Raw genomic sequence first — 16,160 nt, forward strand, 5'->3', positions numbered from 1 at the left:
CAGATGGCCCTGCTGATGGAATTAAGCTGAAGTCAGGAGAAGTGAAATGCAAGATCCTTCTTAATTCAAATGAATTTGGAAATGCTGGCTGTTAGGAATCGTGAAGATTGAAAAAAAAAAAAGAAAGAAGGAAAAGAAAGAGGTGACAAAGAAGAACCTCAGTTCAAGCCAGTAAATGCTAATTGGAGGAAACCCTTGGGGAACATTTTGAAGCTAGACATAGATCTTCAAGGCCTCCCAGGTGGCCCAGTGGTAAAGATGCCATCTGCCAATGCAGGAGACGTAGGAGAAGTAGATTCAACACAGACGCCAGTATTCTTGCCTGGAGAATCCTGTGGACAGAGGAGCCAGGCAGACTCCACGTGTCCATGGGGTCACAAAGAGTGGGACATGACTGAAGTGACTTAGCATGCATGGATAGATTTTGATCTCTGGACGTTGTATTGAAAAAAATAAAAAGATTATGTCATATCAGCTATTCACTTATTTAAATAATTCTTCCCCATGGTTTCTCCAACAATTCACAAGATTGAAGGGGTGGTGATAGAAAAGGAAGTGGTAACACATTTTATCAAGTATTGGATCTGGTGCTTTCCAAAACAAGTCATATTTTAATTGTTGGAAGATCTTTAGCTCATATGTTGTTGTTTAGTTGCTAAGTCTTGTCTGACTCTTTGTGACCCCGTGGACTGTCCATGGGATTTCCCAGGCAAGGATACTGGAGTGGGTTGACATTTCTTCCCCAGGTTATCTTCCTGGCCCAGGAATTGGAACGCTTGCATGCGTGTATGCTAAATCGCCTCAGTCATGTTCCACTCCGTGCGACCCTATGGACTGTAGCCTGCCAAGCTCCCCTGTCCATGAGATTCTCCAGGCAAGAGTACCGGAGTCTGCTGCCATGCCCTCCTCTTACAGAGAGTCACATATTTTAAAGGGTTTCATTTAAAAAATGACTCACCACCCTACTTGAATCCACTGTGGCATGGTGTTTCTCTGACTCTTGTTATTCCGAGAAAAGGTGCAAGGGATACATCAGATTGTGCGTTGTATCAAAGGCGAACTTTTCCACTATCTGCCATCATCAATTTCTCTTCTTTTCACTTCCCCTCTTACTATACCTGCTACAGAACTACAAGTCAAGGAATAATTGCAGATCCAAATGTTTGTGAAGCAGGTGGCGTAGCCAAGCTCGGTACCCTCCCAGAAGTAATCCACCCGTCAAAGGGAGTGGTGTGGCCTTGGCCCTGCTGGAAGGTGAGTTTCCGGAGACTTTTTCCACCTGATGTACAGAAGTTAAATCTAAGGTCAATTTCATTGACTCCCTTTCTTGTTGTACCTTTCCTCTTGCAGGCCCACCCTTTAGATAAACAGAGTTCTAGCAGGTCTTTAAAAAATTAATTAATTCCTTTACTTTTTGGCCCAGCCCTGTGGCATGTGGGATCCTAGTTCTTCGACCAGGGCTTGAACCCACACCCCCTGCAGCAGAAGCATGAGGTCTTAACCACTGGACTTCCAGGGACGTCCCTAGCAAGTCTTAATAACTCGTTCTGAGGAAGGTTCTATGCTGAAATAGAATTGCTAAAAGGTTCCAAGCCGCTGGAATTCCTCGAAACTGGGTCCATGGAGCCAGGCGGGGTTCTCCCTAGACAATGAGGCCGACTTGCCACCATGCAAATGAGACAAGGCTTGACATTTGATGAATTTTCCATCTCCTCTCTCTCCTCTGCTGACACTCGCTCTGAGGAAGGTTGTAAATGCAAGAGAGATTGTGGTATAATTCCTCAGACTGGCATTTCTGCCCCCTAGTCACCATTCGATTATCTTCCAAATTGCTGTGTTTCAGAGAGATAAAGATTTTTTATGGCTTGCTGACTTGAAACAACCACGAGAGCCAGCAAAAGATGGCTAAGCGGCCATGCATAGTAATTCCATTGGTAAATGACAAAATCTTTGTTTGTATGACATTTCCAAAATTACTACAGAAGATGAATCTGAAATATAAAATGTCACATTTGGCATGCAAAACTATCACAATATATTTCAGTATAAAATTCATAGAGGCGTTTAATTTAGAATGTGTTTAATAACTCAGTCTGCCTGCATCAGTAATCCTGCCTTGAGGTTTAAAGAGATTGTCTTATTTATTCACACAGTGTTAATTTTTAAAATATTTTTGGCAACGAAAATGCTAAGGTTAAATCTTTATTGTTAATTAAGATTTTATAATTAAACCAAAAAAATAATTGTTATTCTGATTAGTGGTTAAGTCTGACTTGTATGAAAAAAGCAGAAGAAGTTTAGCAACTTTCATTGTTTACTTAACTGTGATTTGATTCCAGAAGCATACTGCCTGTATGGAAATATATATTATCTCTCAGAAAATAAAGTCTAGGCAGGATTAAAAAGTGCTTTACTGTTAACTGCAGATTAACGGATGGTGCTACCAACATCGGTAGCCAGGAGAGTAACCTGTTTCTAAAAATGACATTAATTTTGCTTAAAGCACAATGTAATAGAGAATTCTTTAAGGTCAAATTATCCTTAAGGCTATTAGGGTAGGAAACATGACTTTATGACTTTTGAGTTATTAATAATCTCAGTTTAATTTTTGTGTAATCTGAAGCAACAGGACATTAAACAGCTTATCAGTTTGTACCAACTTTTCAGCATTTACTAAAAATGAATGGCCCTTTAGTCCCAGCTGAAGGTAAGCAATGAAATTCAAATGTGCCGTAAAATATTCTTCTATCATATAATTTAGTTACATGCAGTTCATGCCAAGTTTTAGGCTGAAGTAGATAGAAATGCTCTTCTCCCTTTATTTATTTAGACTCCAGTTGAACCCTGTGGGGCAAGGTTGAAATTAAAGGCAAGCATTCGATCAGGTGAGGTGTTAGCCTGACCTGTTTTGCACATCACTCATCAATGGGGCCCATGATCTGTGATTAGTGAGAGAGGTGAGGGCTGTCACCGTTCAAGCTTGCTGTCCATGTTCATCCATCCCTTAAGAGGCCTGCTGTGTGGCTTTCAGAAGTGTTAGTTTCCTGTCCATTCTATCTCATTATAATAGATGAGTGGTTTCTGATGTCACAGATCATTAACATACCACGCTTAAGAACTGGCTCAACTTTCCCTCGCATAATCAGTAGGCATGCCTTTTGACCCCCTAATTACATCTCCTGTAGTCCGCCTCTGTTATCACAGCTAATACCTGACAATTACAGGTTGAGTAAAAATAATTGTCTACTTTTTCCCTCCCTGAGAAACGCATTGTGGCTAATTGTGTGGTTTTACCCAATTCCTGCATCGTTCAAGAAATTCAAGAAACCCGTCTTTTCTTTAGGTTGAGCAGAGTCGGTCACCTCAGCCTCTTCAGGTACAGATGAAGTGCATCAGGGGTCTCAAGAACAAGGTGCCCCAAGGCTGCTACCTCCTCAAATTGTCCCTGCTTGGTCAACCAGGCGGTTGTGTCTTGCAATGGAACCCAGAGGAGCAGCTGAAGACCAGGACGCGCCCAGTGAGGCACGGTGGAAACTTTTATGATGTGGGGCTGTTTTTCCATGAAAGCCTTTATGTGGTAAGCTGGTCTTTTTGCACATGGATTACTATCTGTCCAGCTTTTCACCTTAGATGGTTTTAGATATTCAGCTTCGTGCACTAAACAGAAAGAATTTCATTCATTATTTAGCAAATACCCAATAAGCATCTGGTATAAGCCAAGCTCTGTGTTACATGCCAAGAGGTCACTAACGTGTATTTTGTGTGTGTGTGCAATTGTGTGTATACCTTGGTAGGCAGCCGAGGACATTGATTGCAAGTGAGAATCCAGCTTTAGGTAGGAAGAAAAGATGGAGGTTGTTTGGAAAATAGATTATGGATATAGGGGAAAGTGTTTACCAAGCAAAGGAATTCTGGAGGAGACAGCGCTGGAGGAGGAAGCTAGGGTTAACTAAGATTAGAGAGTGATCATGGATGCAAGGATGAGAAGTGAGGGGTTCGAGATCATTGAGTCACCTTTGGAAGCAGAGAGGATAAGCTTAGCTTTTTCTCAGGCAACAGCACCAGGCAGACTAAGACAGGGAACTCCAGCCCACAGAGAAGAAAGGAAGAGGCTGGGTTCGTCCTAGAACCCTCACCATGTTCTGGTGCTTGAGATGCCAGGCTTGAGAGTAGACTTTGCTAATACAGAATGGCCTTTTACACCGTTAATTCGGATGAACATTGTAACAATCAGTGTAGGTATCATGGGGCACCAGAGCTGACAAGATTCATTGAGGAACCAAGCCTCCATCGACTCATCTGTGAAACAGGAGTTAAAAAAATCTGCTCACCAGAGGCATTACAAAAAATGAGGTGATTGTGGAAACGCACAGTGGCAATACACAGTAAGAGTTCAGAAGTTTCTGTGGTTATTATCGTTATCGTTATTCTGTCTCTCTGATGGAAAAGCCCATAAACGTTTTCCAGGTGACTTTCATTTTAATACATATGACAAATGCTTATAAATATATATATTTAAACTTTTTATTTTATGTTGGAGTATAGCTGATTAACAATGTTGTGATTGTTTCATGTACAGAGTAGAGTGACTCCGCCATACATACACACGTACCCATTCTCCTCCAAACTCCTCTCCCATCCAGGCTCTGTATACCATTGAGCAGAGTTCCCTGTGCTGTATGGGAGGTCCTTGTTGGTTATCCATTTTAAATAGAGCTGTGTGTAAAAGTTGACCTCAAACTCCCTAACTAGCCCGCCCCCTCGCTTTTCCTCTCTGGTGGAGGAAAATTTGTTCTGTAAGTGTGTGAGTCTGTTTCTGTGATAAACACATATTTTGAACAATTTTTGGATTAACCTTGGCTTGAGAACAATGTTGATTAACATTTTTTTTCTCTGATGAATGACCCCCAAAGCCTTGTTAAGACGTGTGGGGTGCAGGTGAGAGGCATTAGTCAAGGGAGGACATGGAGAAGACTTACCCCCTGGGGGAGCCCTCTCCCCTGTAGAACCAGACTTTGAGGACAGGTGATAAGAAGGCAGCAGGTGCAGTTCAGCCCATGAGCCGAGATCTTGGTTCTTGCTATTTATCTGGGAGCAATTTCAGGAATGTGGTGACAGCTAAGATTTTAGTTAATAATTTTAAAAAAGGGCCCAGCCAGTACCTAATGGATAACTACATTCTTCTGGTAGATTTTAATTAAGTACCTACCCTTTTACAGCTTGGATCTGGGCTACTGAATATGTCATTCAAAGAGCTTGCTATCTAGAGGCATCTGCGTAAGTAGATGTTTTACATTTGCATGCATGCTTAGTCACTCAGTTGTGTCCGACTCTTTGCCATCCCATGGGCTGTGGCCCGTCAGACTTCTCTGTGCATGAGATTCTCCAGGCAAGAATACTGGAGTGGGTTGCCATTTCCTTCTCCAAGGGATCTTCCCAACCCAGGGATCCAACCCGTGTTTCCGGCATCTCCTGCATTGCATTCTTTACTGCTGAGCCACCAGGGAAGTCCCACAGAGAGTGCTACAGATTAAATGTCAGGAGGGTTTAGTGGACAAAGAGGTCATCAAGAATGTCTTTGGGGACAAGAAGCAAAGCCGCAAAGAGACTGATGTCAAAAAATGTGCACAGCGTTAAGAAGTGCATCAGGTCCATAGGGGAAAGCAGAAGCTGCTCATTCCTCCAATAGTGAAATGCTTTCTTCCCTTCCTGCCAAACAGAACACAGAGTATCTTAGAATGGTTGAAATAACAACCCCCAATTTTCTTCCCCTGTGTCAGAAGCAAACAAACCAAAATAATTACCTCCTGCCACAGCCAAGGAAAATTTATTCTTTAACAGCCTGACAAAATGTCAGTGAATTACATCCATCCCTTGGTATCACCTAGCAAAATCCTGGATCCCCAAAGAGGTATACTGGGCTATTTCACATGCAGCGTATGTAAGAAAAGTGCAAAAATTCAGGACAAAACACAAACAAGCAAAGCACCAACACCTCCAGAACTTGACAGGAAAGAGAAGTCATCAGAGGCTGTTTGAATTCAGAATAAAAATGCTGTTGCTCAAAGTTCTGCTCATTCCACTGGGTTCTAGCAAGTTTTTCCGCTAACCACACGGTTCTGCCTGCCAGTCACTCTGCTGGCAGTTTCTGGGAGACTGACAGTTAAAACAGTAAGGTTTAAAGAAGTGTCATTTTTCAGTAGTAGGAACAGATAACACAAAAACACACAAATGTGTTTGTGTATATAACCGATAATATTTATGTCATTCCTTTCCAAATACAAGCTGAAGTCAGGGTCATTTCTCCATGAACAGGAGAAACTGGCTTCATACGGTTGTTTGAGAGCTCAAGACATCTTACTTATGTTAAACAGGGAAAGATGGTCATTTATTTCTATGCAGACAGGAGGGACAGTCTTCCCTAGTGGCTCAGATGGTAAAAATTTGCCTGCAATGAAGGAGACCTGGGTTCAGTCCCTGTGTGGGGAAAATCTCCTGGAAGGGAATGGCAACCCACTCCAGTATTCTTTTTTTTTTTTTTTCTATGCATAGTATGATTTATTTTTTATTATTTTTTTTTTGCAATACTGCTGCTCTCAATTGTATTTCTTTTTTTTTTTCAATTTTAATTTAAAAAAATTATACATGTGTTCCCCATCCTGAACCCTCCTCCCTCCTCCCTCCCCATACCATCCCTCTGGGTCGTCCCAGTGCACCAGCCCCAAGCATCCAGCATCGTGCATTGAACCTGGACTGGCATCTCGTTTCATACATGACATTTCACATGTTTCAATGCCATTCTCCCAAATCTTCCCACCCTCTCCCTCTCCCACAGAGTCCATAAGCCTGTTCTATACATCAGTGTCTCTTTTGCTGTCTCGTATACAGGGTTATCGTTATCATCTTTCTAAATTCCATATATATGCGTTAGTATACTGTATTGGTGTTTGTCCTTCTGGCTTACTTCACTCTGTATAATAGGCTCCAGTTTCATCCACCTCATTAGAACTGATTCAAATGTATTCTTGCCTGGAGAATTCCATGCACAGAGGAGACTGGTGGGCTACAGTCCATGGGATCTCAAAGAGTCGGACATGACTTAGTGACTAAACAACAGCAACCAAAGGACACCAGTCATATGGTGGATTTGGTAATAGTATCTGGGCCCAAAGAATGTTTCATTAATGACTAGACAGAACTGTTATGCTTACAATTCTCATTTGCATTGGTACAGGGATGGGCCATCTTAAAAAAGGATATAAATAGTAGGTTAAAAAGCAAAACCAGCAAAATGCAGGCAAAGAACATTGATTAATGAATTTAAAACATTTTCTGAAAGGTCAGACGCTCATGTTGGGCTAAGCCCCAGGCAGGTCTAACCAACATGACCAGGCCCCTTGTGTGGAGCAGGTAACCCATGCTGACTCCAAATTTGCTGACATAACAGAGTTATTATTTCTGGAAGGATGTAGCATTCTGGAGCAATTTCTGTAATGATTCCATTAAGACCATGGTTTCCTTCAATTTAAGCCTATATATTTCACTTTTCACATTACTCTACACCACACAGGAAATAAAACCATGTCTTGGACTGAGTGTTTGTGTTACAAGAGGAAAAAAATTACTTGATTTTGATGGTACTTAACCCCATTTTATTCCGTAAGTGCATCTATGTTTTTTTTTAATCACCTGTCAGTGTGAATAATGAGATTTTATGAATACTAGTTTAAAGGCAAAAACTGTTCTTATATTAAATTGTGGCAATTTTGAGGATTCCTTGAGGAAGACAGCAAGCACATGACATAATTTCCTTGGATAGTATTTACAAACACCCTCTATAGCTTCCCAAGTCGTGCTAGTGGTAAAGAATCCACCTGCCAATGCAGGAGCCATAAGAGACTTGGGTTTGATCCCTGATTTGGGAAGATCCCCTGGAGAAGGAAATGGCAACCTGCTTCAATATTCTTGCCTGGAGAATCCCATGGATAGGGGAGCCTGGCAGGCTGCAGTCTATTGCATAGAGTTGGACACAATTTAGCAATTGAGCATGCACAAATTACCTCACAGTCGTATAAGTTCAGTTTACCAACAATGAACACTACAAGGAAATGTTCAGTTCAGTTTAGTCGCTCAATCGTGTCCGACTCTTTGCGACCCCATGAATAGCAGCACGCCAAGCCTCCCTGTCCATCACCAACTCCCGGAGTTCACTTAAACTCATGTGCATTGAGTTGGTGATGCCATCCAGCCATCTCATCCTCTGTCGTCTCTTTCTCCTCCTGCCCCCAATCCCTCCCAGCACCAGAGTCTTTTCCAATGAGTCAACTCTTCGAATCAGGTGGCCAAAGTACTGGAGTTTCAGCTTTAGCATCAGTCCTTCCAATGAATACCCAGGGCTGATCTCCTTTAGAATGGACTGATTGGATCTCCTTGCAGTCCAATATTAAGATAATCTTAAGAGCCACATCTTGGTGTTAGTAGTTTCTAAAATAGAAATAAATCTGATTGAGAAGAAACACATCAATTCAGAGAAAAAGATATCATTTTAACATTAATTATATACGGGGAACCTGTCACTGGTAGTGAATAAGGAAATAAATATTATTTTGCGGTCTTATGACTTCATGTTTATTTAGTCTTATCTCCCCTCTTTAAACTACAAAAACAATATTTTAGGTAAATATTTTCAAAACAGAGAAGTGAGCTCATAAATTGACTTCCTTGAGGCATGAGCAAACTTAACCTTGCTCATTCTCCTGTGGAAAGGTAGATGAAAGCCTGCTGATGTGCCTTCTAGAAATTTCCAGAGTACTTCGTCATGCTTGGAGACCTCCCCAAGTGCAACAGTTGATGTTAACAGTCAACTTGATTATTTTAAAGGCCAGGAAGAAGTTTGTCCAGATGATTTTTGAAATTTCCAAGTGAAAATAGCCATTTTGGCCTGATTATAGAAGACAACGTAAGCTCTTTGCAAAGAAAATCAGAGAATTAAAAAAACACATGTCAAAGTCTAATTTCCAGCAAGCATGCATTCCTGTTCTGGAACCACATTACCTGCATACACACTTACCTTCCTTTCATTAGTCATAGCTGTCTAACTACACAAAGGAGAGAAATAAATATGTAATTTGGGGTTTGATAAATAAGTATGTAATCACTTCAAACTTAGGAAAGGAATATAGATAATAGTAGAATCACACTAAGTGGTGCCAGCCGACACTGTGTGGGGTAAGCAGGTTACTCCGCTGAGTTGGCTCTGGTTTTCTGACTGAAAAATGGGGAGACATAGAAAAATGCTATTGCTTTAAGCACTGAATTTGGAATTGTTTGTTATGCAGCAATGGATAACTGAGGAACTTATTTGGCCCCTTCTATGACCAAGCATGTGCAGAGTACATCATGAGAAACACTGGGCTGGAAGAAGCAGAAGCTGGAATCAAGATTGCCGGGAGAAATATCAATAACCTCAGATATGCAGATGACGCCACCCTTATGGCAGAAAGTGAAGAGAAACTAAAAAGCCTCTTGATGAAAGTGAAAGAGGAGAGTGAGAAAGTTGGCTTAAAGCTCAGCATCCGGTCCTATCACTTCATGGCAAATAGATGGGGAAACAGTGGAAACAGTGTCAGACTTTATTTTGGGGGGCTTCAAAATCACAGCAGATGGTGATTGCAGCCATGAAATTAAAAGATGCTTACTCCTTGGAAGGAAAGTTATGACCAATCTAGACAGCATATTAAAAAACAGAGACATTACTTTGCTAACAAAAGTCTGTCTAGTCAAGGCTATGGTTTTTCCAGTGGTCATGTATGGATGTGAGACTTGGACTATAAAGAAAGCTGAGTGGAGAAGAATGGATGCTTTTGAACTGTGGTGTTGGAGAAGACTCTTGAGGTTCCCTTGGACTGCAAGGAGATCCAACCAGTCCATCCTAAAGGAGACCAGTCCTGAGCGTTCATTGGAAGGACTGATGTTGAAGTTGAAACTCCAATACTTTGGCCACCTAATGCAAAGAGCTGACTCATTGGAAAAGATCCTGATGCTGGGAAAGATTGAGGGCAGGAGGAGAAGGGGACGACAGAGGATGAGATGGCTGGATGGCATCACCGACTTGATGGACATGAGTTTGAGTAAACTCTGGGAGTTGGTGATGGACAGGGAGGCCTGGCGTGCTGAGGTTCATGTGGTCACAAAGAGTCAGACACGACTGATCGACTGAACTGAACTGAACTTCACTGATGACCAAGAACTGGGCTTCCCAGGTGATTCAGTGGTAAAGAATCTGCTTGTCAATGCAGGAGATGTAAGAGATGGGGGCTCGTTCCCTGGGTTGGGAAGACCCCTGGAGTAGGAAATGGAAAACCCACTCCCATAATCTTGCCTGAAGAATTCCTTGGACAGAGAAGCCTGGCAGGCTATAGTCCATGGGGTCGCAGAATCAGACATGATTGAGCATGCTTGGGCAAATGACCAAGAACTGTATCGAGAGTTGGAGAAATAAAGTCAGGGCTCTCAAATTGCTTGGGTAGCTGTTGCAAATTTAGTCTTGTGTGCTTAAAGAAAAAGAACCATTATATATCTGTATTCAAAGTTGGTTCACCCAAAAGGCATTTGATTCCTGTGTGCAATGCCTGGTCCTTGAGTTATGCTGTGTGTATGTACAAAGGAAGGTGTGGGAGGTGGGAGCAGATAGGTAGAGGGCTCTTACAGACTGTTGTGTTCTCTCCAAATTCATGGGCTGAGGTCTTAAATCCCAGGACCTCAGACTGTGACTATGCTTGGAGACAAGGTCTCTTTAAGAGGTTAAGTTAAAATGAGAACACCGATGGTGGTTCAATCTCTCAGCTGTGTCTGACTCTTGCAACCCCACAGACTATGGCCTGCCAGGCTCCTCTGTCCATGGGATTCTCCAGGCAAGAATACTGGAGTGGGTTGCTATTTCCTTCTCCAGGGGATCTTCCCTACCCAGGAATAGAACCCAGGTCTCCTGCATTGCACGCAGATTCTTTACCAACTGAGGTACAAGGGAAGCCCACTTGAAGCTGGGGTAAACCTGTAGCTGAGAACACTGGGGTAAATCCTAATCCAGTAGGACTGGTGTCCTTATAAGAAGAGGAGATTAGGACACAGAAGCCATGGAAGATCACGTGAAGACACAGGGAGACAGGCAAGGAGAGAGATTTCCAAAGAAATCAATCCTGGCGTCATGTTGATTTCGGACTTCTAGCTTCCAGATCTTTGAGAAAATAAGTTCCTGTTGTTTAAATGTTCCAGTCAGTGGAGCTTTGCTATGGTGGTCCTAAAAAAACTAATGTAAAGGCTCCTAAAGAACTGGTGACAATGAATTGTCCTTTGATTTAATGGGAAAGAAGAAACAATGACTAACTTCAACCTTTTAGAATTCAATACATCAATTTGCCTTCACTGAAATAAGGTCTAAGAAAACCTGGCTTCAGCTTGCTGTGTTATTGAGCTATTTCATGGGTATATAGAATTTTAAGAAGTATGCACTCATGTGTGCTGAGTTGCTTCAGTTGTGTCTGGCTCTTTGCGAGCTTATGGCCTGTCCGCACCAGGGTCCTATGTCCATGGGATCCTCTAGGCAAGAATGCTGGAGTGGGTTGCCACGCCCTTCTATAGGGCATCTTCCCTATAGACCCAAGGATTGAACCTGCCCCACTTAAGTTTCCTGTGCTGGCAGGCAGGTTCTTTGCTGCTAGCACCACCTAGGAAGCCCTTTAAGAAGTAGCTTCCCTGGTGGCTCAGACAGTAAAGCGTCTGCCCCGCAATGCGGGAGACTCAGGTTCGATCCCTGGGTTGGGAAGATCCCCTGGAGAAGGAAATGGCAACCCACTCCAGTACTCTTGCCTGGAAAATTCCATGGACAGAGGAGCCTGGTAGGCTACAGTCCATGGGGTCGCAAAGAGTCAGACACGACTGAGCGACTTCACTCACTCACTCAAAGAAGGTGAAAGTGAAGTTGTGCAGTCCTGTCCGACTCTTTGCGACCCCATGGACTGTAGCCTACCAGGCTCCTCTGTCCATGGGATTTTCCAGGCAAGAGTACTGGAGTGGGTTGCCATTTCCTTCACCAGGGGATGTTCCCGACCCAGGGATAGAACCCAGGTCTCCCACATTTTAGACAGATGCTTTACCGTCTGAGCCACCAGGAAGTATATCAACCAGTTAATATTTACACTTCAGTGTGGCAAGGTATCGTTATTATAGCAGGAGATGGGCACCATTTTTGTTTTACTGGAGGGAAATCCAATATGAATAAAATGGCAACTTTTCAAACATGACATTTAATCCATGCATGTAAATCAAACTGAGAATCTATTATTCATTATTAAAGGGGTGGCATATTTTTATTACTCTGAGAATGAAACACAAATACCGTGAAAAATTTAGTGCCTTTTCTTGAACTTTTGAGACACTTATCATGTAGTCATCTAGCTAGTACTGGCTCTCATTTTAAAATATAGCCATGAAATTAATAAGTTTGGAGTTTTATACCTGAAAAAAGGATGCTCAATTTCAGTGAAATAGGCAAATTTATTTTTTATTTAAAGCTTCCCAAATACTTAAGATGGTAAAGGACTTAAGTAATGTTCAGATTCCAGTATGTATATGAAGAATATAGTTCATATTCTTGTCATTATTAGTCATGGTTCCCAGAGTTCTTCCCTGAAGTGCTTTCTGAAAACGACATATATCAGAAACTGATTAAAATGACCTAAAGTATTAATTCTTAAACTATGATGAACCCAACATTTTGCAAGAGGTTATTTTCTGTGTGACATTTAATATCAAAGAATTGAAATGATTTTAATAACTCATAGGAAGGAGTGATCTTAGGAAAACTAGAGCTTGAGCATGACTGCTTTTTTTGATTATTGATTATTACCATGCATAATGAATAGCCCTGGCTATTAGCATTCAATACTTTTGGAAAATGACTTAATCTCCTGGGCCTCAATTCCTTCGTTTGTAAAATGGGAATCTAATATCTAATTTGTAAAGATTTAGTGAGCATTAAATAATGTGATGTACAGATTGCTCAGTATAGTGGGTTACATGTAGGGAATAACTAGTAGCTATAATTGTTTTTTATTTATAATAATCTTCTATGTAGCATGTTTTCTTCTTTTTGCTATGTTAGATTTCTCGAGCCCTTCAAAGCGTTCCTTCAAGAAATATTTGTTGATCCATTCTTGATTTCTCTCTTCTAAGAAAACTCAGTTTCCATTAAATTTATTCAATGCTCTTTTGCCTCTATTCCTTTTTACTAGGTGATGTGAAAGGTTTCAGGGCCATCAGTGTAAAAAGCCGGTTATCATTGTCTCATATTCTCTGGCAGGAAGGAAGAGTAATGTGCGTTGAGTGCCTGCACTATGCCAGTTTCATCACTATGCGTTTAAAATGCCCAAATAAGTGCAAATTTCACACCACACAATCTATTGTTAAATCCATTTTGAGGATGAGAGAAACAGATTTTTGAGATGAGAACTTGACCAGATGTTCAAAGCTGAGATCCAAACCCAGGTTTAAATGACCCCACAGTCCAAACACAAAGTTTCACAACCTGCCCTAAAGGACGCAGCAAGAATTGATATGTTGGGTTTTTAAATCTGTAAACTACTCATCAGTTCCCATAATTTTCTTCATATTTTTTTACCAGACTTCTGTTTCTAACGCCAAGTCTCTCATTCTTTTCTGGCTATTCTTCTGTCCTCTGTGTCTGTTTTATACATGTGTTCACATCTGGTTTACTCAGAGTGGAGTGCCCTGGTTACCAAATAGTAGTTCTTGTTCACTCTGCATGCAACTGAATAATCAATTCAATTTTTACCAGCCTCACTTGGGCATGAGGCTGCTGTATTACATAATACTGACAGGTGGTCACTTAATCTTAAATATATTTGGCAGCACCTGAATGTAAACTTCTTGAGAGTAGGGACTGGTGTCTGTTTTGTTCACTGCTGAATCTCTGCCACCTAGAAATGTGTCTTGATAAGTATTTTTTTAAATGAATGAATAAACTTAAAACTTCTAATGAGTCACATGGCAGACTTCAAATAGATGAGTATTGACTGCCTTATAGTTGAAAAGGTCCATACCATTTCTGTCCTTTATCGAGCCCATCTTTGCATGAAATGTTCCTTTGGTATCTCTGATTTTCTTGAAGAGATCCCTAATCTTTCCCATTCTGTTGTTTTCCTCTATTTCTTTGCATTGATTGATGAGGAAGGCTTTCTTATCTCTTCTTGCTATTCTTTGGAACTCTGCATTCAGATGTTTATATCTTTCCTTTTCTCCTTTGCTTTTCGCTTCTCTTCTTTTCACAGCTATTTGTAAGGCCTCCCCAGACAGCCATTTTGCTTTTTCGCATTTCTTTTCCATGGGGATGGTCTTGATCCCTGTCTCCTGTACAATGTCACGAACCTCCTTCCATAGTTCATCAGGCACTCTATCTATCAGATCTAGGCCCTTAAATCTATTTCTCACTTCCACTGTATAATCATAAGGGATTTGATTTAGGTCATACCTGAATGGTCTAGTGGTTTTCCCTACTTTCTTCAATTTCAGTCTGAATTTGGCAATAAGGAGTTCATGGTCTGAGCCACAGTCAGCTCCTGGTCTTGTTTTTGCTGACTGTATAGAGCTTCTCCATCTTTGGCTGCAAAGAATATAATCAATCTGATTTTGGTGTTGACCATCTGGTGATGTCCATGTGTAGAGTCTTCTCTTGTGTTGTTGGAAGAGGGTGTTTGTTATGACCAGTGCATTTTCTTGGCAAAACTCTATTAGTCTTTGCCCTGCTTCATTCCGTATTCCAAGGATAAAGGACAGAAATGGTATGGACCTAACAGAAGCAGAAGATATTAAGAAGAGGTGGCAAGAATACACAGAAGAACTGTACAAAAAAATCTTCACGACCCAGATAATCACGATGGTGTGATCACTCACCTAGAGACAGACATCCTGGAATGTGAAGTCAAGTTGGCCTTAGAAAGCATCACTATGAACAAAGCTAGTGGAGCTGATGGAATTCCAGTTGAGATCTTTCAAATCCTGAAAGATGATGCTGTGAAAGTGCTGCACTCAATATGCCAGCAAATTTGGAAAACTCAGCAGTGGCCACAGGACTGGAAAAGGTCAGTTTTCATTCCAATCCCAAAGAAAGGCAATGCCAAAGAATGCTCAAACTACCGCACAATTGCACTCATCTCACATGCTAGTAAAGTAATGCTCAAAATTCTCCAAGCCAGGCTTCAGCAATATGTGAACCGTGAACTTCCTGATGTTCAAGCTGGTTTTAGAAAAGGCAGAGGAACCAGAGACCAAATTGCCAACATCCGCTGGATCATCAAAAAAGCAAGAGAGTTCCAGAAAAGCATCTATTTCTGCTTTATTGACTATGCCAAAACCTTTGACTGTGTGGATCACAATAAACTGTGGAAAATTCTGAAAGAGATGGGAATACCAGACCACCTGACCTGCCTCTTGAGAAATCTGTATGCAGCTCAGGAAGCAACAGTTAGAACTGGACATGGAACAACAGACTGGTTCCAAATAGGAAAAGGAGTTCGTCAAGGCTGTATATTGTCACCCTGTTTATTTAACTTATATGCAGAGTACATCATGAGAAACTCTGGACTGGAAGAAACACAAGCTGGAATCAAGATTGCCAGGAGAAATATCAGTAACCTCAGATATGCAGATGATACCACCCTTATGGCAGAAAGTGAAGAGGAACTTAAAAGCCTCTTGATGAAAGTGAAAGTGGAGAGTGAATAAATTGGCTTAAAGCTCAACGTTCAGAAAATGAAGATCATGGCATCCGGTCCCATCACTTCATGGGGAATAGATGGGGAAACAGTGGAAACAGTGTCAGACTTTATTTTTGGGGGCTCCAAAATCACTACAGATGGTGACTGCAGCCATGAAATTAAAAGATGCTTACTCCTTGGAAGGAAAGTTATGACCAACCTAGATAACATATTCAAAAGCAGAGACATTATTTTGCCAACAAAGGTTCGTCTAGTCAAGGCTATAGTTTTTCCATTGGTCATGTATGGATGTGAGAGTTGGACTGTGAAGAAGGCTGAGTGCTGAAGAATTGATGCTTTTGAACTGTGGTGTTGGAGAAGACTCTT

General features: G+C 41.4%; 1 protein-coding gene across 1 annotated transcript in view; it reads left to right on the forward strand.

Annotated features, from left to right (window-relative positions):
• Nucleotides 1-16,160, forward strand: part of OFCC1 (orofacial cleft 1 candidate 1) — a 241,604-nt gene that overhangs the window by 64,368 nt on the left and 161,076 nt on the right. The window contains exons 8-9 of the mRNA XM_024983908.2: nucleotides 1,128-1,254; nucleotides 3,344-3,577. Coding sequence (XP_024839676.2) covers nucleotides 1,128-1,254; nucleotides 3,344-3,577 — 361 coding nt within the window. The remainder of the gene's footprint in view (nucleotides 1-1,127; nucleotides 1,255-3,343; nucleotides 3,578-16,160) is intronic.

This window comes from Bos taurus, chromosome 23 (genome assembly GCF_002263795.3).
Source record: "Bos taurus isolate L1 Dominette 01449 registration number 42190680 breed Hereford chromosome 23, ARS-UCD2.0, whole genome shotgun sequence".
Lineage (NCBI taxonomy): Eukaryota > Metazoa > Chordata > Mammalia > Artiodactyla > Bovidae > Bos > Bos taurus.